Genomic DNA, 27,328 nt, shown 5'->3' with positions numbered 1-27,328 from the left:
CTATGAGTACAAAATATTTTCAAAAGCTCTCTATAAGGGCGCCTGGGTGGCTCAGTGGGTTAAGCCGCTGCCTTCGGCTCAGGTCATGATCTCAGGGTCCTGGGATCGAGCGCCCATCGGGCTCTCTGCTCAGCAGGGAGCCTGCTTCCTCCTCGCTCTCTGCCTGCCTCTCTGCCTGCTTGTGATCTCTCTCTGTCAAATAAATGAATAAAAAAAAAATCTTTAAAAAAAAAAAAGCTCTCTATAGTTAATACTGTATTGTATATTCGAAAGTTGCTGCAACAGCAGATCTTAAAATTTTTCATCACACAAAAAAATTTGAAACAATATGTGATGATGGATGTTAACTAGACTTGTTATGGTGACCTTTTCATAACAGATACAAATATCAAATCACTATGCTGTACAGCTGTATAACATGAGGTTATAAGTTAATTATATTTGAATAAAAAAAGACTAAATTGCTTAGGCAATGCTTCCACATTATATATCAGAATATTGTGTATGTTCTTTACTGTATTTTTTAAAAATATTTTTATTTTTATTTATTTGACAGACAGAGGTCACAAGTAGGCAGGCAGACAGGCAGGCAGAAAGAGGGGAGTGGGAGAAGCAGGCTCCCTGCTGAGCAGAGAGCCTGATGCGGGGCTCCATCCCAGGACCCTGGGATCATGACCTGAGCTGAAGGCAGAGGCTTTAACCCACTGAGCCATCCAGGTGCCCCTACTGTATTTTAATAGACCACATACACTCCTAGATGACTAAGAAAATCCAGCAGTAAGATGAGTACAGGGAAGCCCTGAACAACATGGGTTTGAATTGTGTGGGTCCACGTATACACGGATTTTTTTCCAGTGAATACATAACAGTACCATAAATGTATTTTCTCTTCCTTAAGATTTTCTTTTTTTTCTTTTTTTTTTTTTTAAGATTTTATTTATTTGACAGAGAGAGATCACAAGTAGACGGAGAGGAAGGCAGAGAGAGAGAGAGAGAGAGGAGAGCAGGCTTCTTGCTGAGCAGAGAGCCCGATGTGGGACTTGATCCCAGGACCCTGAGATCATGACCTGAGCCGAAGGCAGCGGCTTAACCCACTGAGCCACCCAGGCGCCCCTCCTTAAGATTTTCTTAATAACATTTCTTTTCCCTAGTTTACTTTAAGAATACAGTATATAAAATATATACAAAATATGTGTTAACTATGTTATTGGTAAACTTTCTGGTAGGCTATTCTGGTAGCTAAAGATTTTCAGTTGAGTAGGGGGTTGGCATCCCTAACCACCGACGATGTTCAAGGATCAACTATAGTTGGAGGTATGCTAGCTATAGGGAAAATGAGCTTTCCGTGATCAAATAAAGTCTGGAAAACACAACTCTAAAGCTTTGCTACTCAGAGTGGTTCTAGGGTCAACAGCATTCGCATCACTCAGGAGCCTGTTAAAAACACAGAATCTCGGGTCCTACTCCAGACCTGCTGAGTAAGAATCCCCATTTTAACAAAATCCCCAGATGAGTCATATTCACATTACCATTTGAGAGGCACTGCACTGGAAATATAACCTTTGATATATTAAAGAAACATGTGAACAGGCAGAGATTTCTACCAATGTGACTCTAAAGTCTTGTTGGGAGTCACTGTAACTTCAGGGCACTTAATCTTTTCAGGGACTTCTTAGAAACAAATACTATATTTTATATATCATATTACTATCCCACATATTTCAAAGCCACATTACTAATTCGAAACCTCCAAAATCAGAGATGAAAAGGTTAACATCTGTCTAGGGCTGGCATTTTTGATATATGACATGTTTTCAGGTATATTCCTAGAATACCTATCTCTAAATTGCCAAAAATTTACCTAAAACTCCAATGAATCACAGTAAGTTATCTCCCTATTTCCCAATTTTTTCTTAAGTATTATAAACTATGTATATATAGGAAATGACTGTTCAAATTATGCTTTGCAAAATCCTGAGGATTCAGGATTCCCTCTCCCCCATCCCTCCACTGCTTATGGATTCAATGAATCAACAAACATTTATTTAATACCTCCTATGCGACAGGCCTTGAGGACAGAGGGCGAAAAATACAAGAGGGTACCTGCTTTTATGGCATTTATAGATCTGCATAAATGAAGAGCAAGTCAAACAAAGGAGATACTTTCTAGTTTGCAGTTTACCTTGATTTCATCAAGGTTATTTGGGTTTTTCACTCGTCGGAAATAACTGGAGTTGATCCTACATGGCTTCATCCAGACAGGCTGATTTAAGTTGGGATCCTCTGCAAATATTTCCTCAAAAATCTCTTTTGTTAAGTCAAAAACCGCCTTGATAGGGAAAAATAAAACAATACAAGATGGCTAAGAATCCAAATTTCAGACAATGGAGATAAATTTAAAAATTAAAATTATCCTTCCATGTTACATACCTGTTTATAGACCCTTTTACTAGTGCTTTCTAAATCTAGACCCTTACTGGCACAGCCAAGCAGTTTTGTAGGAATGCTAATGCTATGAAGATCATGACCTAATTCTTTCCATTTCCAGAGTTCTTCTGCTGCATTATGTACAAGAATTTCTACTTCCTCTGTAGTATGTGGGACTGCCAATAGTGTTTCGCATGGCTTCTGGGGAGGTCTTTTAGGTTCTGCCATTAAAGGTACAATTGTTTCTTCTGCCTTATTTTTGGGGATCTTGTGAGAAGAGCTCAAACCAAAGTCTTCATCAAACCAGTCTTGATCATCTCCTAACACGCTCAGGAACTCCCGACTGATCTCAAGTTCGGCAAGTCTCTTCGCAAGTTCTTCCTGCCCACTGGCACCAAATACTGGACTCTCCTACAGAAATGGAACCATTCAAAGAGAGCACCATTTAGTGACCTCAGATCACTCATTTGGGTTTGTTTTTTTTTTTAAAGATAAACCAAATATATTATTTATATTTTATTACTTCTCTATAAGCAAAACATTATGGTGACTACTAATCAACAATTTAAGAAAAAACTATCCTATATCCCATAATTGTGCTTACATAAGACTTAAAATTGAAATTTATAAAATGTTTATTGTTTTTTTTCTTTTTGAATCATCATTATTTTGTTTCTGAGGGACTCTTGTCAGTGGGGTATGGAAATCTTATAGGAAATTTCTCACCTTTTGTGATTATCTGGCTCAAGTTACTCAAAATCATTACTTTTGTTCAACTGTCCATGGGCAACCTAAGTAAGCTGATGGTCTGAGTATATGTCATAGTGGATATATTTCAGTTTTACCAGAATCAACATCACAACTGGTAATATCCACAGGGTAACTGAGTAACTAGGTAGACAAATAATTTCACAGACAAAAAAGGAACTGGATTGAGAACCACTAGGAAGCTCCATGGAATAAATCTGTTCAGTGAATCTGAAAGGGACTCTAACCTGTGGAGAGCACCTGAGGGTCACCAATACAGCATAAAGCTGCTAGTGTTTGTGACAACCCTATAGTGACCACTCATGACGTAACAGAGGACAATTATACTTTGTTAAGCCCTGAACAACATGGACAGACAGAAAAACAGCAACAAGGCCTTTCAGAACTAGTACATGATTTTTATCTAATAAATAACACGTCACAAAAAAACCTATCAGGAGCTACAGAATTAAAATGTGCTACAAAGATAAAGTTAATTGACATTCTGTCTAGATAAAATACTTACAGGTCTGGGGCATATATCTGGTGAAGAAATCTCTTCTTTTTCATCTTCCAATTCAGACCTTAAGAAGCAAGCTGGAACACTTGATGACTGTTCCTCAAGATTTGGGGATAGGGCTTGGGGTGGTACTTTCTTTTGATCATCATCAAGAAGCTCCTGATTGCTAAGCTGGATTTTCTCATCCCTAGCTTTTTTGATTTCTTGTAGTTGACTGACCGTGTCCTTCACAAAGACTGTTAGTAAACTGTCTGTCAGTAAACTGACTTTTTCTAGCTGTTGCTTTGACTTTTCCCCCTCACTTTGTGATGACCTCAGCTGGGCTTCCAATTGGTTCTTTTCTCTCGTTAAAAGATCCAGAAGTGGAGTAGAAAGCTTTTCTGACACCTCGGGATATAGGTTCTCTTCCTTTTCTGTAAACTGCTGTTGCTTCTTTAACTCTTCAGAAAAGTTATTATCTAAAATATCACCTTCTACAACAATGGAAGCCTTTTCTGTGGCAGGAGAAACAAGGTCTTTGTTTTCCTTTGAGGAGATCGGTGAATCCACCAAAGACTGCTGGTGAACATGGGTTTCAAGTACCCCAGAAATGTCCTGAATGTTGTCTGTTTCTATTTTAAGGCTTCTATCAAGTGAGGCTTCTATATCATGCATACTAGGTAGAGAGTTCTCATCAAAATACTTAACTGCTTCCTTTTCTCTATCAAACTTTGAATCCAATATATCTTTCTGTTCGTGATTATAGTACTGATACTGTCCATCTGAGTAAGACTCTTCATCTTCATTTATGTCTACATAGTCCTCAAAGTTTTCTGGAATGTGAGATATTTTTTGAGGAGGAGCAAAAATACCATGTTTCTCTTTGCACACAAAGTATACAATGCCGTCATACGTTCCATTGTTATTTCCTTCAGCTTTATCCAACTCCACTCCAGCCCAAAATCCTTTAGCAAAACTAGTCACACCTTTGAATCGAAGAGTTCCTGGCTGAACATTGCCAATCAACACCCTATCACCAATGTGGAAATTATGTAACTCATCTGCCACAGAAACTGAAATGAAGGAAGGGGATTCCATAATTCCCTGCTCATGCTCTACATCACCGCGCTCCTTACTTTTCATAAGCTCAGTAGGGGACTTGAGTTCCAACAGCCTCTCTGAGTGGATACTGCTATGAACAGAAAGGCTTTTCTCACTGAGGCACTCACTGATTTCATCATCACTGCCAAAGCTAATGGCTCTACTTGTAGAGTTCCCGGTTGGCTGTGATTTGTCTCTGCAAGACTGAGAGTCTTTCCTGAGTGAAAACAAAGATGACACCTGGAAGTCATCTTTGTACAATTCAGCTGAAATGTCTTTCTTAAAAGAAGACGCTTCAAAATCTTCAGAATATGATATTTCTTTAGGAGCAAAAAGATGTTCTAACAAAGACAAGTCCCTTTCCTTTATATTCTTTTGCTCCGGAATGTCTTTTTCTGATTGGATGTTCAGACTATGATCCATATCTGGATCGGACTCTTTCTCTTTCAACTCCTTTCTGTGAAGATTTTCAATGGCTAATCTAACCAAGTCTTTCTGAACATTTACAGAATCTAAAGGAAGATCTTTCCTTGAAAGAATTTCAGATGAATCTCCCTGTTCCAGGTCTAGTTTCAGTAAGACATCAGACTTCCCGGATTGTTTCGAACAGGCATCTTCAATCACAGGCGCCTCCAGTTTTGTATAGTCTACTTCTTGTATTTCTGATTTTTGACTAGAGTCTTCTTGGGCATCTGACACATCCAGAATTCTATTAGGGGCATTCAATTCTTTGAGAAGAGGTAATGAAGGTACATTTTCTAGAGAATCTCCAGATTCTGCTCTGGTTCTCCTTGATGATCTAAGAATTGGAGATGAAGTATGAAAATGCTCTTCTGTCTGTCTATCCAACTCAATCACTCTCTTTGCATATGCAGATAAAGACCTTTCTGATACCCATCTCTCAGAACCTGCCAATGCAGCATCTTAAAGGAAAAGAAAAAAATCATTATCAAAATTATTTAATTATAATCTTTCAACGTCTAGAACCAAAGGCTAAATAAAAGACAAATCTTTATGAGGAAAAAACTCTGGTCAATAACTATACCTGTTTTGGTTACTATAAAAGTAAGTTTTTCCTTTAAGAGAACATATTGTACCAACAATAACCAGAACATTTAGAATGACTGAAAATTTAAAGTTTGAGATAATTTCTTAAATGTCGTCTTAACTTATAAAGTGAAGAAAAATGGCTCTAAGTTTATGAAGACATTGATTTGCCTGATCATCCTGAAATCATGCAAAACCAGAATTGTACGATGGATATTACATATATATTTCATATAGAAAAACAATGAAGGAAGGACAAATATACTTCTATATATACTTCGAGAAGAATGGATTTTCCTGGAGACTTCAACTAAGCTCTCAAATGGAAAAAAAAAAAAAAACACAAGAAAAAAGAAAACTATTTCTGCAAATAGAGCATTTTTAAATAAAGATTTATTTATGTGGGGAGAAGAGCGAGAGAGAGAGAGAGAGAGAGAGAGAACTCAAGTTGGGGGAGGGGCAGAGAGAGATAATCCTTAAGCAGACTCCCTGCTGAGCACACAGCCCAATGTGGAGCTCAATCCCAGGCAGCCCAAAAATAGCATTTTAAGAGCTAAAATTGCAGAAGAAAAAAAAAAAAAGATGTGATGCGCTAACAAACCAAGAATTAAAAGTTTTTAATTCAAATCCCTATTTTGTCATTGTCTGTAAGTAGGCTTTTTTATGCATCAGTTTTATTTTCTCATTGAATTGTACTTTATTTTCAGTAATTCTTACCTTTCTTTGGATTAAGTTGAAAAAAATATATATGACCACTTAACTCTGAACAACAGTATAGGCTAAAAAATATATACTCAGTTATAAAATCTGATTAATGTTGCCAATAATACACTTAGCCATTTTAGATTAATGTCTTTATGCTTCATTTTTTTTTTATCTAATTTTTTATTTTTTTCAGCATAACAGTATTCATTATTTTTGCACCACACCCAGTGCTCCATGCAATCCGTGCCCTCTCCAATACCCACCACCTGGTGCCCCCAACCTCCCACCCCCATATGCTTCATTTTTTAATCACAAATTTGGGACAATAAAGACTTATTCACAAAATTTATATATAACAAATAAATCACTTTAAAATATCAAAGTAACTTAAAATTTCAATAATTATTATCTTTAAGAAATTTATTTTTCAATCAAAAAGCTGTAGAGGTAGAGTTGTGTAGGCACTTGGATAAATCCTTAGTCTACGTAGACAAAGCACAATTATTTTTTCTAATTACATACCAACGTGTTCAGCAATGGACTCCAATGATCCTCTGGAGCGTTCTGACTCTGTTAGTGATTTCCAGTTCTTTGCTGTTTCGGATCTGAAACAGAAAATTAATGAGTAGAAATGTACCGCTGATACTATAATAACTGGTAACAAAAAGCAGTCAAGTCTTAAGACAACAGTTTCTCCTTCACAGGAGGTGCCCTGCTCTGTCACTTTCATTAAGCCTGTTTTTGGCCCTTATCACTCTAATTAGATAATCCTGCTTCTTTTAGTGAGACAGAGACCACCAGCATGAACTTTCTTACTGCCAAACTTCCCACCTACAAATATATCTATATTCGTAGCCTTTCTTCCCGTCTGCAAGAAAGAAAAAGGGGTGTCTTTCACCCTTATTCAAAGCTGATTATTTGAATCTCTTTCTTCCTAAAATCTCACACAGTTCCACAGTCTCAATAATGGTACTCCTCAATTATACATTCTCTTTCCTATAATCTTTGGTCCTTCAACCTGGAGATTTTTTCCCCTTAGCTTGTAAGGATGCTATGAGCCTCAAAATTTTGACCCTCAATTCTTCATTCTTCCACATCCTGCTGTTGTCTTCTCTTATTAAGTTAATAGGAAGAGCTAGCTACCTTCTTCATTTTCTTGCTTTCTCTTTATTTGTGAAGTCATACTATTTGCCTTCTACTTCTGTCTCTTTTATAATGCCTTTAAATGCTATTTTATCATGTTTGGTACTTGGATCCCTCTTATTCTCTCTGAATGCATATCTTCTTTGGGTGATATTGTTATATTTGTGGTTTCAACCACCATCTTTAGCTGACCATCCCCATATATGTCACCCTGGTATCTTTCCTGGATAATTTCCCTTAGGTGAACTATGGGCACCTCACAATTAGTATTCTAAAACCAAAATCATAAGCTTCCTACAAAAGAACATGTGATTTTTCCATTTAGGTTAATGGAACTTTGACCCAACCAACTACTTAAGAGAAAACCTGAGAGTCATTCTACATTTCTCCTGCTTCACTATGTAGCACTTTAATTAGTCAAGTCTACTTCTTAAATGTTTCTTAAGAAATTTTAAGAATAAATTCTTTTTTTTTTTTTTTAAGTAAACTCTACCCCTAACGTGGGGCTCAAACTTGCAACCCTGAGATGAAGAGTTGCATGCTCTACTCTCTGAGCCAGCCAAATGCCCCCTACTTCTTAAATTCTAAATTCTTCTAAACATATCTCCTATCTCTGTTCTTATAACCACTTTTTATTTGAGGCTTGGCTTAGACTCCTGTTCTCCTTGCTTCTAAGCTTACTCTTTCCTATCTTTCCTTCACAGAGTAGTTATAGTCAGAAAGATCTCTGTGTGATTGCATTATTCTCTTGTTAAAATCCTCCAATAGCCTAGTTAATAAAATTATAAAGCATACAATAGTATATTATGTAGAAATCTAAAAATAAGATTTACAGTTTATAATATAATGGAAAAATGTAAATAAAATCTAAGCATAAGACATATTGTTGACATTTGCAATTTTCAGGTAGTTGGGTATACAATTTAAACTTTTCTTCTTTTTACTGCTTCCCTCAGTATTCTAACAATAATAATAACAAATATTAATAATAGTAACTAATACATAGTGTTAATTGTATGCTAAGCTCTAAGTTAAGTCTTTTAACTCTCATAACAAGCTAATTAGTCATGTTATTATAGGGATATAAATCCCTATATTAAAAAAACCCGAAGCACAGACAGATTAAGTAACTTGTCTGACAAAACTAAATAGCTAGCTGGTATTGGAACCAGGATTCAAACTCGGGTAATGTGAAATTAATTATATTGAGTCTACATTACTTCTGTAACAGACAAAAAAATCCCTAAACATTTTCTTTAAAAACCTTCAAAGTCTTCACCTCTTCTGAAAAGTGCAGGAGAAATTACTAAGAGTGAGTGAGTTCAAGATTTCACAGTTTGGTTTTTATTTTTCCAGTCTCTTCTAACTTTAGCAACATCTTAATATGCTCAATTTCTATGATATGCCAAACTCCTTACTGCTTTTGGTCATTCATGCAAGCCTTTCTCTCTCAAATGCCCCAATCTGTCAGTCCCCACTGACTGTCTACCCCCTACTCACTGTTCAAAATTTATTTTAAATATAGCAACCTGACTTTTTTAATGCACTATCTCATATACTCGAGCATCACTACTTAATATCTTCTGTATTTGCATTAACTCGTTGCATAATATTCTATCCCTGGAAAGAACCATAATTTACTGGGCTAGTCACCCATTTCTGGACATAAAGATTGCTTCCAATGTGTTACATTAAGATAAAGGATGTTATGATAAACATATTCATGCAAATAGAGACTTCTGATAGCCCGTATTTTCTCAAGCTAGGTATTCAGAAGTGGAATTACTGAGTCAAAAGTTACAGATTGTCTTTTACTTTTGAAACACTGGCAAACTGCTTTTTAAAAGGTCTATATCGACTTAAAATGCTACTACTAGCAACACTGGAGGATATTATTTTCATTGCAACCACCAGATTTCAGAATTCAAAATATATTTTTAAATTTGTACCTTATTATACATTTGATTTGTGATTTGTATCATACATAACAAATCAGTGAAAATATTAACCAATATTTTTACTTCTACAATTTCACAGTTACTTAAAAGATAGCTTTACTAAAAGTCTTTCTTTATGCTTTACACAAACTTCTCAAACAAGGCAGAATATAGGTAAGTTATCACAAATTTCTACCTGTGTAATGGAAGGGGCTTGATCTTGGGTTTTTCAGAAGCTGAGGAGAGCGTTTTAATCTGAGGCTTGGCTGTTGGTGATGTTTCCAAATCTCGGCTAAGCTCTGCTTCAGTTTTCTTAATGAATTCATCATATGACTAAGTTTAGAAAAATCAGAGGAGTCACTATACAGAATTTTAAAAAACTATTTTAAATTAGAAAATAGTACATTTTACAGAAAAATATTAAAATAGAGAAGATGTAATGTAAAAATCTTCCTCCCAGTTACCAGTGTCCTGGGGCACCTGGGTGGCTCAGAGGGTTAAGCCTCTGCCTTCAGCTCAGGTCATGGTCCCAGGGTCCTGGGATCGAGTCCCACATCGGGCTCTCTGCTCAACCAGTTACCAGTGTCCTAAATCAATCAGGAAATGACAGTCTCCACTCTACAGAAATTTAATACCTATGAACCAATAATTCAGGTTCTGCCACATTAAAAAACTTCTTTAGCTGATCAGGTAATTATTCTTTAAAGGCTGTCCTAATACTTCCATGTTATTTTTAAGAAGTTTAGCCACAATGCTGAGTTAAATGGCACCTTTTTAGGAATACAAATCCTAAGAATACTTGGGAATACAAATCCTGAGGAAGAAGGAAGGGTGTGGTTAAGAATATGATAGCTCAGAATTACAAAAAATGTTACCAGCCATTCCTATCCATTGTCACTAGCGTATAATCCTAATTTGGACGAAATCTAAGGGAAGCCCTTCATCTACTATATTTCTTAATTTTCTGGCCTAAAATCCCTACTTTTACATCATTATCTGAGACTACAGCTGTTCTCTTTAACACTGAATGTTCAGTACCAACTCAATGTGTTGGCCCCAAATAGGCTGTCAACAAATATTATGACTGAATGGATGTACAGATACTATTCAACTGCTACAGGTCCCTAAAACTTGGGCTAAAATCCCTACTTTTACAACTTGCACTATCCATATTACCTTCCTCTGAATTCTGATCTGAAAGCTATACATACATGAATGTAGCTGATTTATTACATCTGTGATTAAATAAAATCTGAAGGATTTTATATGAAATGCTATCTATTATGTATTTCTCCATCATATACTATAATTCTAAAACCTAAATACAGAAATTTCTTTTCCCTGTAAACCATTTAATAAAATGGTGGATGACGTGGATGCTATAGCTCTTCTCTAGAGGTCTTTCTGGCTGGCATATCCATTAATGAACATTTTTGAGCATCACCTTTCAATCTAAGTGTATTTCATTTAGTTTTCAATGGCTCCTCATGACCTACATCAGTGCTTTTAAATCCTGGGCTCCACCCTAGACCAATTAATACCTCTGGGAGGGAGCCTGAATATTTGTATTTTTCAAAAAGCTCCTCAATTAATTCTAATGTGTGGTCAGGCTTGAAGACTGCTGACTGGAAGGCCAAACTCATCAGTCTGACTCTAAGGTCCTGAACATGATCTTCATTTTTAAATTTTGTTTACCAATCCTTTCCAACATGATCTGGCCAGTGTGGTCATTCTACCTTAGCCACTTTTCCTACTTCTAAACATCTGTGCAAGTTACAATCTGTGTTCCCATCTCTGTATCATATATTCGTGTAACTGTCTATTTTCTCCACAACTGTTAATAGCCTTATTTCTATGTGGAAGATAGTGCAGTATAATGGTGAGGATACAAAATTTAGAATTAGAGATATATTAAAATCCTAGCTTTACCATTTATGAGCTGCGTGTCCCTCAGTATCAGGCAAACTGAGGAAACTCAGTTTCCTCGTCTGTAAGACAGGGACAGTAAAGCCATACATTGTTGCTTGAGGATAAATGAAGAACATGTGTGAAGTAATTAGCTGAGTTCCTGGCATACAAATAGGCATTTAAATATCTGATGATTAAACTAATAAAGGTAGGAGGAACACATATTTGGTGTGACCACAACAAGGACCATTAAAAAGACAGAAATACTGGCTAAACTTAATAAAAAGTTTTCTAACATGTAGAGAACCTAGAGTCTAACAATGAAACCAACTGCCTTGAAAATTTGAAATTTCCTATTACTGGAAGTGTTCAGGTAGAAGCTGAATGGTCTTCTCTGGTGATGCCATGAGAAATAATTCTTGTGAGGAGCAGAAGTTTATATCGATCCTATGATGAATGTAGCAGTTTAGGAACATGAGGCTGGCAGAAAGTATGCAAGCAACAGGGAAGCAACCAGAGACAGGGACATTCAAGAGGCTATGCAGAGAGGTCATGAGGATCCAAAGAGCATGAGGCAGTTGGAATGGAAAATGATAAGAAGATTTATAAAGAAAAGAATCAAAGGGTGACTGAATGGATAGGACAAAATAGAATAAGGAAGCTATGAAAACCAGGTTTCCAGCCTGGGGCAGAATCAGGGAAGGCTGCTAGAGCTTAGGAGAAGAGTCAAGTTTAGAATTTTCATTTTGGAGCCATTCAAATAGTACAAAGAGTCACGTTAATAAACTGTGTGGCATGAAATATCACTCTGCTTAAAAAACAAGTTGTTTTTAAAAAGGCAGTAACAATTACTGATTTTTTTTTTGTAATTTTTTTTCAGTGTTCCAAGATTCATTGTTTATGCACCATACCCAGTGCTCCATGCAACACGCACCCTCCTTAATTACTTACCTGATGATTCTCTGCTTCAGAGCGCATGGATATCAATCTTTCACAGGTCTACTTAGAAAAAAAACCTTTAACACTTGATTTTAATATTTACTTAATAATTGATATAATATTTATTATTTTAACATTTAATTTAATGTTTTAGATTGTCGCAGATTTTTTAGAAAGAGGTTAAAACGTGGCACCAAACTAATACTGAAAAATTCTAACCCATGACTTTATTAACAACATTAAAAACAGACTTCACATACACATTAGCCTTGATATCAAACCCCCTTCCTCCTGTGTCTCACCTCTAACTGTTTGATCAGACTGGCTTCTTGGGCTTTCAATCTTTCCTTCTGCCTTTTTCTCTGTTCCTTCTTTAGCTGGTCCACAACTGATTTCCTCTTCCGCAGCTCATCCTTTAGGGCTCTGATCCTACCCTCAATGTCACTTTGGTCGGATGTTGTTTCTGAAAGAGATACAAAATCTCTTATTTAGTTTTAACTTAAGAATAGTTAATTCGGGGCACCCGCATGGCTCAGTCATTTAAGTGTCTGACTCTTGCTTTTGGCTCAGGTCACGATCTCAGGGTCCTGGTACTGAACCCCACATCAGGTTCCACATGCAGGGAGCCTGCGTGAGATTCTCTCTCTTCCCCTCTGCCCCTGGCCCCCTTGCTCCCTCTCTTTCGCTCTCAAATGAATAAATAAATCTTTAAAGAAAGGAGAGTTAATTCAATAACTATTAATTATATTATTCATGAAAAGCTGCAATGTGATATTAAACTTGAATAAAGTCAATCTAACATTTAAAATTAAGGAATTTGAGCTTTCGAAAAAAATTTATTAGTGATTTACATTTCCTCTCCTTTCCCCTAAATCTCTATTGGGCGGGAGGGGTGAGGTGGAGGGGGAGGTTTCCACCTATTTTTTTCACTTTCTAATTATACTATTTGAAATTGCAAATAAATCTCAAGGTACCCCATCTTGGTGAGATAAGCAACTAGAAATTGAAAAATTTTTAGGTTAATAAAATTTGGACATTTTTTTAAGGAACTATTTCCTGATGACAAGATAATCATATTTATCTGTCTTTCCCCTTAGTTGTTAACAGTTTTTGAGTCATATTAAAATCAAACTGAGGGGCGCCTGGGTGGCTCAGTGGGTTAAGCCGCTGCCTTCGGCTCAGGTCATGATCCCAGGTCCTGGGTTCGAGCCCCACATCGGGCTTTCTGCTCAGCAGGGAGCCTGCTTCCTCCTCTCTCTCTGCCTGCCTCTCTGCCTACTTGTGATTTCTCTCTGTCAAATAAATAAATAAAATCTTTTAAAAAAAAAATCAAACTGATTTTCTGTCTTTTGTTTTTAAAGTAGGCTCCACTCCCAGCATGAACCCCAATGTGCGACCTGCACTCACAACTGTGAGATCAAGACCTGAGCTGAGATCAAGAGGCAGATACTTAAGTAACTGAGCCACCCAGACACCCTGAAATTCTGTCATTTTATTTTTTTTTTAAAGATTTCTTTTAGAGAGAGAAAGAGTGTGTATGCGAGCAGGGGGAGGGCAGAAGGAGAGGGGGAGAGAGAATCCCAAGCAGACTCCCCACTGAGTGCAGAGCTTAATCGCAGGGCTCGATCTCATGACCCTGAGACCATGCTCAGAGCCAAAACCAAGAGTCGGAGGCTTGACCAACTGAGCCACCCAGGTGCCCTGAAATTTTGTCATTTTAAACTGACTATGAATCATCAGATGATGTCTTAATGCCACATAAAAGGGAACAGAGAAATTAAAAAGAAATATACTCTGCTGTAACCTTTCTTGAGAAGCTCTTAAAATATTTAAAATAAATGAAATGAAGCTAGTTACATCTTATTTTCTTCCCAGTAGTTCCCTATACGCACAAAGTAGATGCCGAGTCATAGCAAAATTGTGAAAAAGACATTTCATTAGAAGTACCACACACATGCTATGAAAATCGTATCATTTAGAGCTGCTGCTTAGGGAAACCTTCTTGGGTCCCCTCCCTCCCCAGCAGCTTTGTACCACTACTTTGCTATCGCTCAGCAAACCTTGATTTACTGCCCACCAAAAATTTAAATAATTAAATAAACAAATACGCTGCTTATTTCACTACAGATGGAAATTACACAGAAATACAAAGGCCCGTTCCTCACACTTCCTCCTAAGCTCACGCAATGGCATCAGTTCCACACATCAATGCTGAGCGAGACATTTAATAGCAACAGAAATACTATTGTATATAGGCCTGAAGACTCAGATGTACACCACAACACTAGACCATAAGTAACCAGGCGTTTCTCAGGTTCTTCACATTAAATTGCATACGAACTCATTACAGAATTTACTTAAATGCAATAGGATTATAGTCTTTTTTGATAGTATGATCCAATATCTGGATTAGAGATAATGAAATCTAAGTTCCTGTCACTTCTCTGCCGTCGACTTAAGGTACCTCAGTAAAGTCACACCCATCTTATACCCGTGGTGGCATCATACTGAGCCTGCAGCATGGGCAAAGCTTACTATTTACTGATTAACACTCACAAAATAACGTAATAATAAAGGCCATTCTCAACTCTGGATCTACTACTGGTCATCAATAAGGTGTCTGCCCCCTACCGATTTCGAGCATTGATGTGCAAATTAAATAAGATGAATAAAGCACACAGCACCTCAACTACCACAAAAGCTCAATAAATGGTGGTAGGATTCATATTCACCTAAGACCAACATTTTATGTAGCTGTATTTTAGGTAATCTATTTTTTGGTCTGAAACCTAAAAATGGTGGTGGTGGGGAGAGAGCAACTATCTCCCTTTCTTTTTTTTTAATTTCTGAAAAAAATAATCAATTGGTTTCAGGCTTAAAAGGTTCTGAACACTTAGCGGCAGGCTTTGTAGAGATTCAATTGATGATTCTAGTATAACGACTGGGAGTAGGATTGCAGGCTGACCTAAAAATTAAAACCTTTCTAAAATGAGGTATAAACCCAAACCTTTCGTCTTCTAAAACTGTGCTTCTTTTAGCTTGATAAGCTTTTATGTGCTTCTGAAACTTGAGACATTACTCTGATAAAATTGTATACAGGACCATTATACTTCCACAGACTTAGTTTCAACTTTGCCCCCCTCCCAAAATGATTATTTTACTATATTTTAAAAATTGCATATGCCAGCAGTGATTATTCTAATAAAAACATTTATCATCTATGGTTGTGAAGATTTAACAGTGGATGATGAAAAACTTGGGAGTTTTTAGATGAAAGACTTTGGAAAATGTTTCTATTTTTAAGTACTAAAGAAACCAAAAGTATACAAATGAAGGGTAGAAATTAAATAAAAGTCTATGAGAGTGAATGGGACTATATTCTATATCTGCCCAAATATAGTATTACTGCATAGTACTTACCATTAGTAACATCTAAGAGAATCTCTACATGAATTTATTGCCTTTACAGAATTCTCTCCTACAGGGATTTTTTGGGCAGTGCGGGAGAGGGGAGGAGACAGGTAAATGACACTTCAATTTGTTTGAACACATCAAGATGGAGAGAATAATCTAATTGAAAAAATTATGTGGCCTGCATTAATCTGGCTTGTAACAAACTCTCCTTCACGTAAGTGAGAAAGGCATTTCATAACTCCACTACATTAAGACTGACCACAAAAAATGCAAATAATGATGTCATCAGTAACAGGTAGATGACATCCATAGTTAAAAAATCTCAGAGCTATGGGGCACCTGGGTGGCTCAGTGGGTTAAGCCGCTGCCTTCGGCTCAGGTCATGATCTCAGGGTCCTGGGATCGAGTCCCGCATCGGGCTCTGCTCAGCGGGGAGCCTGCTTCCCTCTCTCTCTCTGCCTGCCTCTCTGTCTACTTGTGATCTCTCTCTCTGTCAAATAAATAAATAAAAAATATTTTAAAAAAAAAAATCTCAGAGCTATTTCTCTAAACCTATTCTTACTTGAATTATGTTTTATCAATAAAATAGTGTCTTATTAACATTATCACTAATCCTTGCCCTGTAACTCATGCAAGGATGGTTATGCTCTTACTCTATGGAACAAATGGAAAAGATTATCCAATATGGGAAAGAAACTTGGAGAAAGTCACCGGTGAGTAATACAGCCAAGATAAGAATCCACGCTTCCAAGTATAAAGTTTATGTCTACTGACATGTTACTCCACTGTAAATTTTCACCAGAGTATGTGAAAGCAAATGTATAATATAATAATTTTCAACAAATAAATATAGTAGACAACATTCTTCGACTGGGTTGACCTAGTAATTCCATTTCTAAGAATTTATTCTTACTGAAATACACAACAAGAAAATATACATGAAGATGTTCATTAGAATATTGGCAATTTTGAGAACTCTAAATGATCATCACTAGGGAAATGGTTAAATACGTTATGGTATATCTACTCTTTGAAATATTATGCAGTTATTCAAAGAAAAAGAGTGGTTTATAAATATGGGTGATGGAAAATCCCATGATTTACTATTTATTGTTTGAAACACTGAAAACTGGGGGTATAGAAAAGGATCAAAGATCAAAATAAGAATAATATATTTCACTTTTTTTCTATTAAGTGTCTACTCTCAAATGCAAACTAAAAATGAGCTCAAAAGGCATACACTCAATACAGTAGCAATCATCCTTGGAACCCTACATAAACTGAGCACTGCCTAAATAGATATGTTTCCCAAGATCAAATCTTATAGACTGAAGTCTTACAGAATAGAGGCTGTTCATTCTTTCATAATCTAATACCACAGAGTTTTATAGGAGTAGAGAGGTTACAGGAAAACAGACAATGTTCCCTACTGCCATTTGCAGTCTATTTTCTACCTTTTCTCCTTTGAAACTTACACTATCCTGCACTACCTTCCTATCTCTCCTCATGGTCATCATTAATTCATTCAAGAAACATTTAATAAATACCTGCTATTTGCAATGCAAAGTACCTGCTAGGTTCTAGTGCCATAACTTTTAAAAATATATAGACTTGCCTTTCTAGGAGTCTATATGCTAGTAAGGGAGACCTGCTGGGTAAAGTCTGGTTATAATTTGTATACTGTCTGGTATAACAAGTTGAAGCACAGAGCACTCTGGGAACACATAAGCAGTATCTGGCACATGGAAAAAAAATTCAACAAATGTCTGATGAATAAAAGACTGCCCGTTAGCAACCCAAGAATGTAACAGTTTGTTGTATTTTGTATAGTAAGGGAAATAATTAATTATCAATGAAAAGCAATGAAATTATGTGATTTAATCTTGGCAAGCAAAAAGCCTTTACAAATGCAACAAAAGATAACATTATTAACAGATGGATAGACAAAGCTTATTAAAGAGGAATTCAAATATAATACGAATAAAACTAATTCCTTGTTATTAGTCTTACCTGACTGTGTCATAGATAATGACTCATCTGACCAACTGTAACAGTGTTGATGGGACTTGACAGGTAGACGATACTGTCCTCCAGTCCTATGACTTCCTTTGCTAGACTCCTGCTTTGACACAGATGTGCAGCTTTTGGGAGGTGACTGTTCAAACAGAAAACCAAGTGTGAACTGTTTTGTGAGACATTTGTAAAATCTATTTAACTCGAGAAACCAAGCAGTTAAAGATAATATTTACAGAGTTTTAAGTAACTCTGTGACAATAAAAAGTAAAAACAGTTTACAAATTATACAAAGGATAAGACCTCAACGTTTTTTAAAGTCACAGAAAAAGCTATATAAAGAAGTATGCTTTTTAAAAATGTTTATAATAAAGTAGGAGTGCCTACTGTTTAAGTGATATTTATCATCTTTTTTTTAATTAAAAAAATTCTAAATATGGTACAGGTATTTTTTCAGCATAGTATTTTAATTTCCTTCAGATGTATTCCCAGAAGTGGAGCTGCTGGATCATATGGTAGTTCTCCATTGACAGATAATGGATAAAGAAAATGCGTATGTATACATGTGCATGCATGCACAGACACATACACAAACACAGACACACACACAGAGGAATACTATTCAGCCATAAAGAAGGAAGGAAATCCTGCCATTTGCAACATGGACGGACCTTGAGGGCACTGTGCTAGGAGAAATAAATCAGACAGAAAAAGACAAATACTATATGATCTCACTTATATGTAGAACCTAAAAAAAAAAAAACTCACAGAAGAGATCAGATTTGTGGTTACCCAAGGTGGGGGGAATTGGAAGAAGGTGGGAAAAGGTACAAACTTCTAGTTATAAGATACATAAGTCCTAGGGATGCAATGAACACTGTGATGACTAATGAATGTTGCTGAACAGTACATGTAAAAATTGCTAAGACAGGAGCTTAAACATTCTCATTATAAGGAAAAAGACTTTTTTTTTTTTGGTTACTATATAAAGTAAGGGATATTAACGAAACTTATTGTAATAATCATCTCACAATATATGCATGTCAACCCATTATGCTGTACACCTTAAACTTCAACAGTGCTGTGTATCAATTGTATCTCAATAAAACTGAAAAAAAAACTTTAAAAATACTAAATATGTACTAGTTTTGTGGAAAGAAGGAAAAAAGAGGGGAAAGAAGAGAAGAAAAGAGCATAAGACTGTCCACAGAGCATACTACAAAGGATGTAATTTCTACCCTGACATCAGGTGGAAGTGAGAATGCCGACTTTGCCATCTAGCTATCACCACTTCTTATTTCTGTGAATCTGGCACGTTTCCTACCCTGCTGAGCTTTGGAGTGGGGCTTAACACAGTACCTACAGAATTGTGAGGATAATCCACATAAGGCATTTAGCATATTAGTTGACACTTGGTAAGTAGCAATCAACAAATATTAGTTTTTATTATAAAAACCACTTTAAGACACGCTAGTTTTAATTCTTTGACATATTTTCTTGAGAGGAAAAAAATAATTTTTAGAGCTTGATCAGGCAACGGTTATTCTGAATCTTAATAACAATGCTAGGTAGGATCTAATCAATACACAGGAAGTAATAATAAGATTGTGTAAAAAACATACTTTGTTGTGAATTCCATGCTACAATTATATATACAAGCCTATTTTCACAGAACTAAGAATTTGCTAACATAATTTAATTAGAAGCCTTTTATAATCTAAAACCTCTGTTTTCAGGTATGTTCCCATGACATTGGAATATTTTGCAACATAGCACAAAAACAGCTTCTTTGTTAGATCGTTGTTTAAAAAAAATGGTTTCCCCTCAAATCTTACAGGTGCATAACACACATGAATCTGACTGATTTTTTAATGGGAAAATGCAATTCATTCTTCATATCCACAATAAATTGAAGGTTCTACCAAAGGATATTCCATTCTGCATGTAAGTGTATTCCTTTTCTTAGAGAGAGACCTTAACAAAGTTTTTCACATAATATTTAATAATATGTTAATTCCTTTATATACTTTATAAAATCAAATTTAAAAACAAAACACTTAAAAAAAAGAAAAACACTTAAGTTTCTAGCTTAAATTTTTATCAGATAGATTTTTTTTAATGAAGTACAGAATTAAGGACAATGTAGAAAACCTTATTCTAATAGTGACTATTACTCTAATTTGGAGTCAATAACCATTTCAGATCTGCTTTAAAGAGATGAAACCACTACTTTTATTCCGATTGATAAGGGCAGTTATTAACTAAATTACAGATAGGCACAATGGTATGGTTTAAGACCTTATTGTTTCTATTATATGACAGAATAGATTTTAATAAGAACTTGTGTCATTCCAATATATTATCTTTAAATTTAAATTAAATGTAAAATTTTTTTTTTAAGTTTTATTTATTTAAGTAATCTCTACACCCTATGTGGGGCTTGAATTCCTGACTCCAAGATCAAGAGTCACATGTCCTACTGCTGAGCCAGCCAGGTGCTCCAACCTTAAATTATCTTTCAAAGATTTTAGAAGTTCCTGGGGTGCTTGGGTGGCTCAGTTGGTTAAACGCCTGCCTTTGGCTCAGTTCATGATGCTGGGGTCCTGGAATGCAGCCCCACATAGGGCTCCCTGCTCAGCATGGAGCCTACTTCTCCCTCTCCCTCTGCAGGAACCCAGCGCTTGTGCTCTCTTCTCTCGCTCTCTCAAATAAATAAATAAATAAAAATCTTAAAAAGATTTTTTAGAAGTTCCTATCCTCTCAATATCAATAGACTTAATAATACATAATTTTATAACTGCCACTAAAACTAAGATTGACATATTTATAATCTTTAGAATTCGATGAAAATCTTTACTCCTGTTCAAATGTCATATACGGTATGTTACAGGTATGGGCGATAGTCAACACTATCATGAATTGCGTTAAGTTTGAAGGAATAAATATATATTAACTTACATGTTTACTAGGAGAGGTAGAAGATTCCAGTTCCTGTGAAAAAACCATTTCTTCAGTAAGTACACTATGATCTGGGCTCCCTGGCTGCTCCTGAACTACAGACTCAGACAGAAGATAGCCCACAGCAGCGCTGCCCAGCTCTTCTGGAATAGAGCTTTCACTGTGTCGGTGAGAGTAGGAAGGTAGTGGAGATTCTGCTTCACTTGTTATTTCTACAGAGAGAGTAAAAAGAAAAAGTCCACAATCTTGGTCAAAAGAAATGTTCAACTGTTATATTTTTATTTGCTTTTGCATAATTCCACTTGCTGCACTTAGAGTTTTTAATCCCATCACTTAATGAATCATATTAGTATAAAATCTGTTAGTCTAAGAATTTGGGCTGACGCAAACTGAGAGAAGGGCTTAGTTGAAAGGAGAGGGAATTGCTTTACATTTTTAAAAGTATCTTTAATGTCTGGCCTAACAGAAGACAGTTGGATTCTCGTATCTGCTTCTGTCTGCAATCTGGGACTATATGTTGTTTTGGTAGAAGCATATGCAGAAAATCTGGCCTCACAAAGAATACATGTAATTAGAAAGGAAAGAGTATTTCAATAGTCTTTACAGATAATTGTGGGGATTTTTTGATGTTACACCAAAACTTGACACTTGGTACTTTCTTACATTTTAGAACGTGGAATCTGAAGTCCTATCAATAAACTTTGTGATCTGTTATAGTACAATCCTTTGGTCAACTTTCTACTTTCAATGGATTTTTTGACTCATGCATGATTTTCTATATCATCACTGGGCATCTGTAAAACACTGCTTCACTGAGTCATGAAGATCTTCCCAGTGTTGACACACTTCATCATACAATATGAAAAGATGATTCTGGGCCAAAACTCAGACTTGTAGATGCCGAGCTGCTCCACCACTAACCATGAGCATGGAAGCCGGAGCCACATCTCCCACATGGCTCCTCTGGCCAGCTGGACACCTCAGATGGGAGCTGTGCCTAGACCTGCGCCAGCAGCTCAGCCGCTGGCAGCGGCTCTACCATCTGCTGCTCCACCCCAGCAGCCAGGTCTCATAGCGCAGATGGCAACTGCTGCAGCTGGCGTGGCTGTGGGCTCTGCTGTCGGGCACACAATAGGTCACGCCATCACTGCGGGCTTTGGTGGAGGAAGCAATGCTGAGTCTCCAAGGCCTGCATCACTTACCAGGAGCCTCAGAGAACCCAGCCAGCATACCAGCAGCCGCAGTCTGGCCCATGCCATTAGGAGAGAAACAGTTTCTGGAGCGTGACCACAACCAGGGAGACCCTGCGCTTTGTGCAGGTTTCAGCGAGGAGCTGTAGCAGCGCAGATGTGCAAATGGATTAACCTAATGGAGAAGTTCAGACTGAAGATACAGATCATCTCTCATGACCAAGTTAATTTAACATAAAAATATGATTAATAGGGCGCCTGGGTGGCTCAGTGGGTTAAGCCGCTGCCTTCGGCTCAGGTCATGATCTCAGGGTCCTGGGATCGAGTCCCGCATCGGGTTCTCTGCTCAGCAGGGAGCCTGCTTCCCTCTCTCTCTGCCTGCTTCTCTACTTGTGATCTCTCTCTGTCAAATAAATAAATAAAATCTTTAAAAAATATATGATTAATAGTGGATATATAAAGTGTAAAACACCAGTTAAATCTCTCCTTCATCATTAAACACAGTTTTCTTCAGAATTGGAATGAATGAAAAAGGGTGTTCTTACTATACAGAAGTTCACTGAGACGGTCTGAGTTTGGGGCGGGGCAGATGTCTGTGTGCCTCCTTAAGTCACCTTTTGTAATGTCCTCGTTTGTGAATTAATTAGAAGAGTGGTTTTCTCCCCCCACCAAGAAGTTGATTCTAATTAATATCATCACCCATCATATCAGGAACATCTTTTAAGTACTGGAAAGCAGTCCCATTCACAATGGGGAAAAAAGCATTTCCAAAATCCTAAACTTTCACTTGAAATCTTAAATTTTATCACTTGCAATAAATACTGTCACTTGTGCTCCTTTCTTGAAGAGTCAGAGTTACTTCATTTATTTCTGAGAAATTGTTTGCCAAATACCTAAGTAGCCATGGCTTTTAGTTATTTAAGTGCAAAGGGTACTCCATGAAAAAAATGGCTAATTCAGCTTGTGACTCAAATCACTGCATTAACTGCTTTTCTTCAAGGCAACCACTGTCCTTCGGCACAGGCAAGTGCTTTATGCATATTTCCTATTCCGTCACACAAAATATTACAAAGATATATACTCAAAGGTTGAGATTCAACAAAATTAGTATTTGTAAATGCTTATTTAAGGACTTCCTTCTGTAAAACTGGCACGTTATCCGTAGTGCAAAGTGGAGAAGAATACAATGATTACCACCACCGCTTGGCGCCACTGCCTTGATTCTCGCTAAGGCATCAGCAATTTCGCTATTGTATTTGCTACATCGGTGTAATGGCAACATAGTGAAAAAGGCAAACAACATGTCAGTATTATTATAAAGATAGTACTAACCTCCCAGATCCTCTGAAAGGATTTCAGAGACCTCCCCAGACTTTCATGGGCCATACTTTAAGAAACACTGCTCTAGGATTTATGCCTGGGATTGGAACCACAGAATTGTAGGATATGTGTACCTCACTTCTATTCTTTTACTGATTGTTTTTACTTATTTTTATTTACTTATTTTGAGAGTGAACATGAGCATGAGAGAGGGGAGGGGCAGAGATTCTTAAGCAGGCTCCACAGCTGGTGCGGAACCTGATGTATGGCTCCATCTTAACAATCCTGAGATCATGACCCAACCCAAAACCAAGAGCAGGAGGCTCAACCAACTGAACCACCCATGTGGCACTCAATTATTTTTAATGCCTCTTTTTTCAACCTGTTTTTCAAACTAGGTTTAACAATTAATATATCAGCAGTTCCTTGTTCTACCTACATACCAGTAAGTTTGATGGGTATTGTGAAAGCGCTGAATGATGGCCCTCAAAAAGATATGTTCCTGTCTTACCCCCCAGGAACCTGTGAATGTACTCTTATTTTGAAAAGAGGTCCTTGCAGATATAATTAAGGATCTCATAATGAGGCCAGCCAGGGGGCGGGCATCTGACTCTTGATTTAGGTTCAGGTCATGATCCCTTGGGGGATCTATGTTTAGCTCCGAGTCTGCTTGGGTTTCTCCCTCTGGAGCCCCCGCCACCTCCTGCTCACATGCTTATATGTACGTGTAATCTCTCTCTCTCTCTGAGATAAAAAAAATCTTTTTAAAAACAGTGGAAGGATCTCATGATGAGATCAGAAGCTCAGAGTAGGAAGAACTGTCTCCTGGAACCTTCAGACGGTACACAGCACTGCCAACACCTGCTGTCGTACTTCTGGCCTCCAGAAGTGAGAGAATAAAACATTTTTTAAGCTATCAAATTTTGTAGTAATTTGTTACAGCAGCCCTAGGAAATGAACAGAGGTATCAAATAGTATTTCTTTATGGTTTTAATGCCCTAATTACTAAAAAAGTTGAACATCTGTTCAGATGTTTATTGATAATTTGACTTCCTCATTTGTGAATTATCTGCTCTTTTGCCCATTTTTTTAAATGTGTGTCATTTTATTTTGATTCATAGCAGTTGCTTGCATATTCTTATTCTACTCCTTTGCCAGTCCTATGTATTGCAAATATCTTTTTATTTTGTTGTTTTACCTTTTTTATGGTGTATTAATCAACAGAAATTCTAAATTTATTGAAGTCGAATTATTGATCTTTCTCTTTATGGTTTTGCTTTGTATAACACATTAAAGAAATCTTTCCCTCCCCTTGATGTCATATCTGATGTCACATATGATGTCATATATTCCCTCCCCTTGATGACATATATGATGTCACATATTCTCTTACATGGTCCTCTAAAAAGTTCTTTAATTCTAATTTTTAGATTTAAGCCTTAAAAAAAAAAAACCTTTTAGCTGAGTCTTTTTCCTTTTTTTTTTTTAAAGATTTTATTTATTTATTTGACAGACAGAGATCACAAGTAGGCAGAGAGGCAGACAGAGAGAGAGAGAGGAGGAAGCAGGCTCCCTGCTGAGCAGAGAGCTGGATGAGAGGCTCGATCCCAGGACCCTGGGATCATGAGTGAGTCGAAGGCAGAAGCTTTAACCCGCTGAGCCACCCAGGCGTCCCTTAGCTGAATCTTTCTAAACTGTCAATGTAGGGATCCAATTCACTTTTCCCTGTCCCCAAAATTTTATGAGAGTCTCTTTCATCACTGTTCTGTAAGGTTACCTGTGCCAGAAGCCAACTTTCCATATATGCAAGGGTCTTTTTCTGGGCTGTTTCATAGTCTATTTGTCTATCTCTGTGCAAATGATCCTGTTTTAATTATATAATTTTACAAGTTTTGATATATAGTAAAATAAGTTCTCCATTAGCAGTGTCTTTGCTTTTTGGTCCTTTGTTCTTTCATATAAATTTTAAAATGAACTTGTCAAACTTATGAAGAACTCTTGCTGAGTTTCTGATATAAATTGTCTTGAATCTATAAATAAATTCAGGCAGAATTAACATCTTTATGACACTGACTCTGTGAGTATGGAAAAGCTATCTATATATTTTGGTCCTCTCTAATGTCTCCTAATAAATTCTAAAGTTTTCTCCATAAAGATCTTGTATATTTTTAAGTTTATTCCTAATACTTCATATTTTTTATTTCTATGATAAATAGTATCTCTTTTAAAAATCAGATTTTCTAACCAATTTGTGCTGCTCTATAGACATGTAATCGAATTTTGTTTATAAATTTTATATCCAGCAACCATGCTAAACTCACTTGTTAATTCTAATAACTGACATGTAAATGCTGGATTTTCTATATGCACAGCTTTAACATCTGTAATAATGAGTTTTGCTTCCTCCTTTCACTCCTTAGGTAAAAATAAAAGCATCTTTGTCTTATTTCCAAATTCAAAGGGAAAGTTTTCTATGTTTTATCATTAAGTATGGTACCTTGTTGTAGGTTTGGTTTTTCATTTTTGTTAATAGATATCCTAGATCAGGTAAACAAAGTTCCCTTCCATTGCTACTTTATCTAAAATTTGTTTTATTACAAATGCTTTTTAGATTTTATCAAGTCCTTTTCCAAATCTATCGAGATGTCTTGTAACTTTTCTCCTTTAATCTGTTTAAGTAATTTGTACCACATGATCGATTTTTTAGAATGTGTTAAATCCTACTTGGTCATGGAATAACCCATTTCAATTTCATGGAATATACCTATTTCTTTGAAGTTTTCAAGTATATTAGCATAAAGTTATTCACAATGTTCTCATATTTGCAATGTTGGTGGCATTTGCAATTGTATCGCCTTCTTCACACTTAATCATTCACCTTTTAAAACATAATTAAGTAAATCTTCCAGTTATCTTAGGCTTTGGTTTGTAGTTAGAACAGAGTTAGTATTTATTACCTTTCTGTTCTGTTCTCTCATCCTCAAGTTCTTTCTTAGGAGTTTTAGGTTTTATTAATTCTTTGTCCCAGGCAGCCAAAGCTTGTTTTTCCATTTGACGGATTTCTGCTTCCTCTGCATCCAAACGTCGCTTCCACTCAAGCAGCTCCTCTGCATGTTGTCGCCGTTGCATTAGTTTTTGCTCTCGTTTTGTCAGAAACCTATGGTCACACCATGAAAAACAGTTAGAGAACAAATCTACGGACAGAAATCACTCTGAGAGCTCTACCACTCATTGCCTTATGAACAATCTGTGTAAAAACAGGACATTCATACTACTCCTTTCAAAAACTTTGAAATAACAGAAGCTTTGATGATGAGTCAACATATTCAGAAAACAAAAGAATTTATGTTTTACTTGTAACTGTTTGTAAAGACAAATTCAGAAAAGAAAATCTTCAGACTATCTGGACAGCCGTGGCTGATAAAACATAACTTACATATTCACTTCTCATAGGTGATTCTTTTCATAACAGAAGATATAAGGAATTTATTCTGAAGGTACAGACCAGAAACACACAAATCCAAACCCAAAACAACAAAGACCAAAACAACAAGAAAAACAAATCTCAAAGCCCCCAAACAAGCAAGCAAACAAAAAAGACATGTTCATGTCCCTTTCTGACTTTTACTTTCAAATTCAGTCTAGTTTTATTTCAGGTATCACTACACCACTCTTTGGTTCCCACTGCCTGAGAGATGCAATGTGAGGTGATAATTATGGAGAGAACACTGAGCACCACAGTCAGAGGCCTTATGCATATAAACATAACTAATTATTTACTTAGGTAAGAGGATGCAACAAATGCCTCAAATTTCTCAGTGTAACCCAATCGCTGAAATTAAATAGCCCAATATATCTTAGCTGCAAAGGGTTAAGAGAAATTACTGATTTAGGAAAAAGTTATCTAAGTAGTTAAAAAGCTACTACTAAACTCTCCTCATTTATAGATGCCAAAGATAATTAAAAGGTGGGCTGCTCCT

General features: G+C 36.5%; 1 protein-coding gene and 1 pseudogene across 4 annotated transcripts in view; one reads left to right on the top strand and one right to left on the bottom strand.

Moving 5' to 3' along the window:
- The window catches only part of CEP350 (centrosomal protein 350), a 155,182-nt gene that overhangs the window by 15,545 nt on the left and 112,309 nt on the right, over positions 1 to 27,328 (bottom strand). For all 4 annotated transcript variants that reach the window (XM_047703679.1, XM_047703678.1, XM_047703680.1 and 1 more), the window contains 9 exons: positions 26,306 to 26,505; positions 20,839 to 21,050; positions 17,878 to 18,022; positions 12,756 to 12,916; positions 9,803 to 9,939; positions 7,049 to 7,131; positions 3,701 to 5,697; positions 2,431 to 2,838; positions 2,183 to 2,329 (listed from right to left, as the gene is read on the bottom strand). In XM_047703679.1, the coding sequence (XP_047559635.1) occupies positions 2,183 to 2,329; positions 2,431 to 2,838; positions 3,701 to 5,697; positions 7,049 to 7,131; positions 9,803 to 9,939; positions 12,756 to 12,916; positions 17,878 to 18,022; positions 20,839 to 21,050; positions 26,306 to 26,505 (3,490 nt within the window). The remainder of the gene's footprint in view (positions 1 to 2,182; positions 2,330 to 2,430; positions 2,839 to 3,700; positions 5,698 to 7,048; positions 7,132 to 9,802; positions 9,940 to 12,755; positions 12,917 to 17,877; positions 18,023 to 20,838; positions 21,051 to 26,305; positions 26,506 to 27,328) is intronic.
- LOC125086222 (coiled-coil-helix-coiled-coil-helix domain-containing protein 2-like) lies at positions 21,106 to 22,207 on the top strand (annotated as a pseudogene).

This window comes from Lutra lutra, chromosome 15 (genome assembly GCF_902655055.1).
Source record: "Lutra lutra chromosome 15, mLutLut1.2, whole genome shotgun sequence".
NCBI classification, from domain to species: Eukaryota; Metazoa; Chordata; class Mammalia; order Carnivora; family Mustelidae; genus Lutra; species Lutra lutra.
Note: the sequence above shows the minus strand (reverse complement) of the source record. Positions and strands in the feature narration are given on the sequence as shown.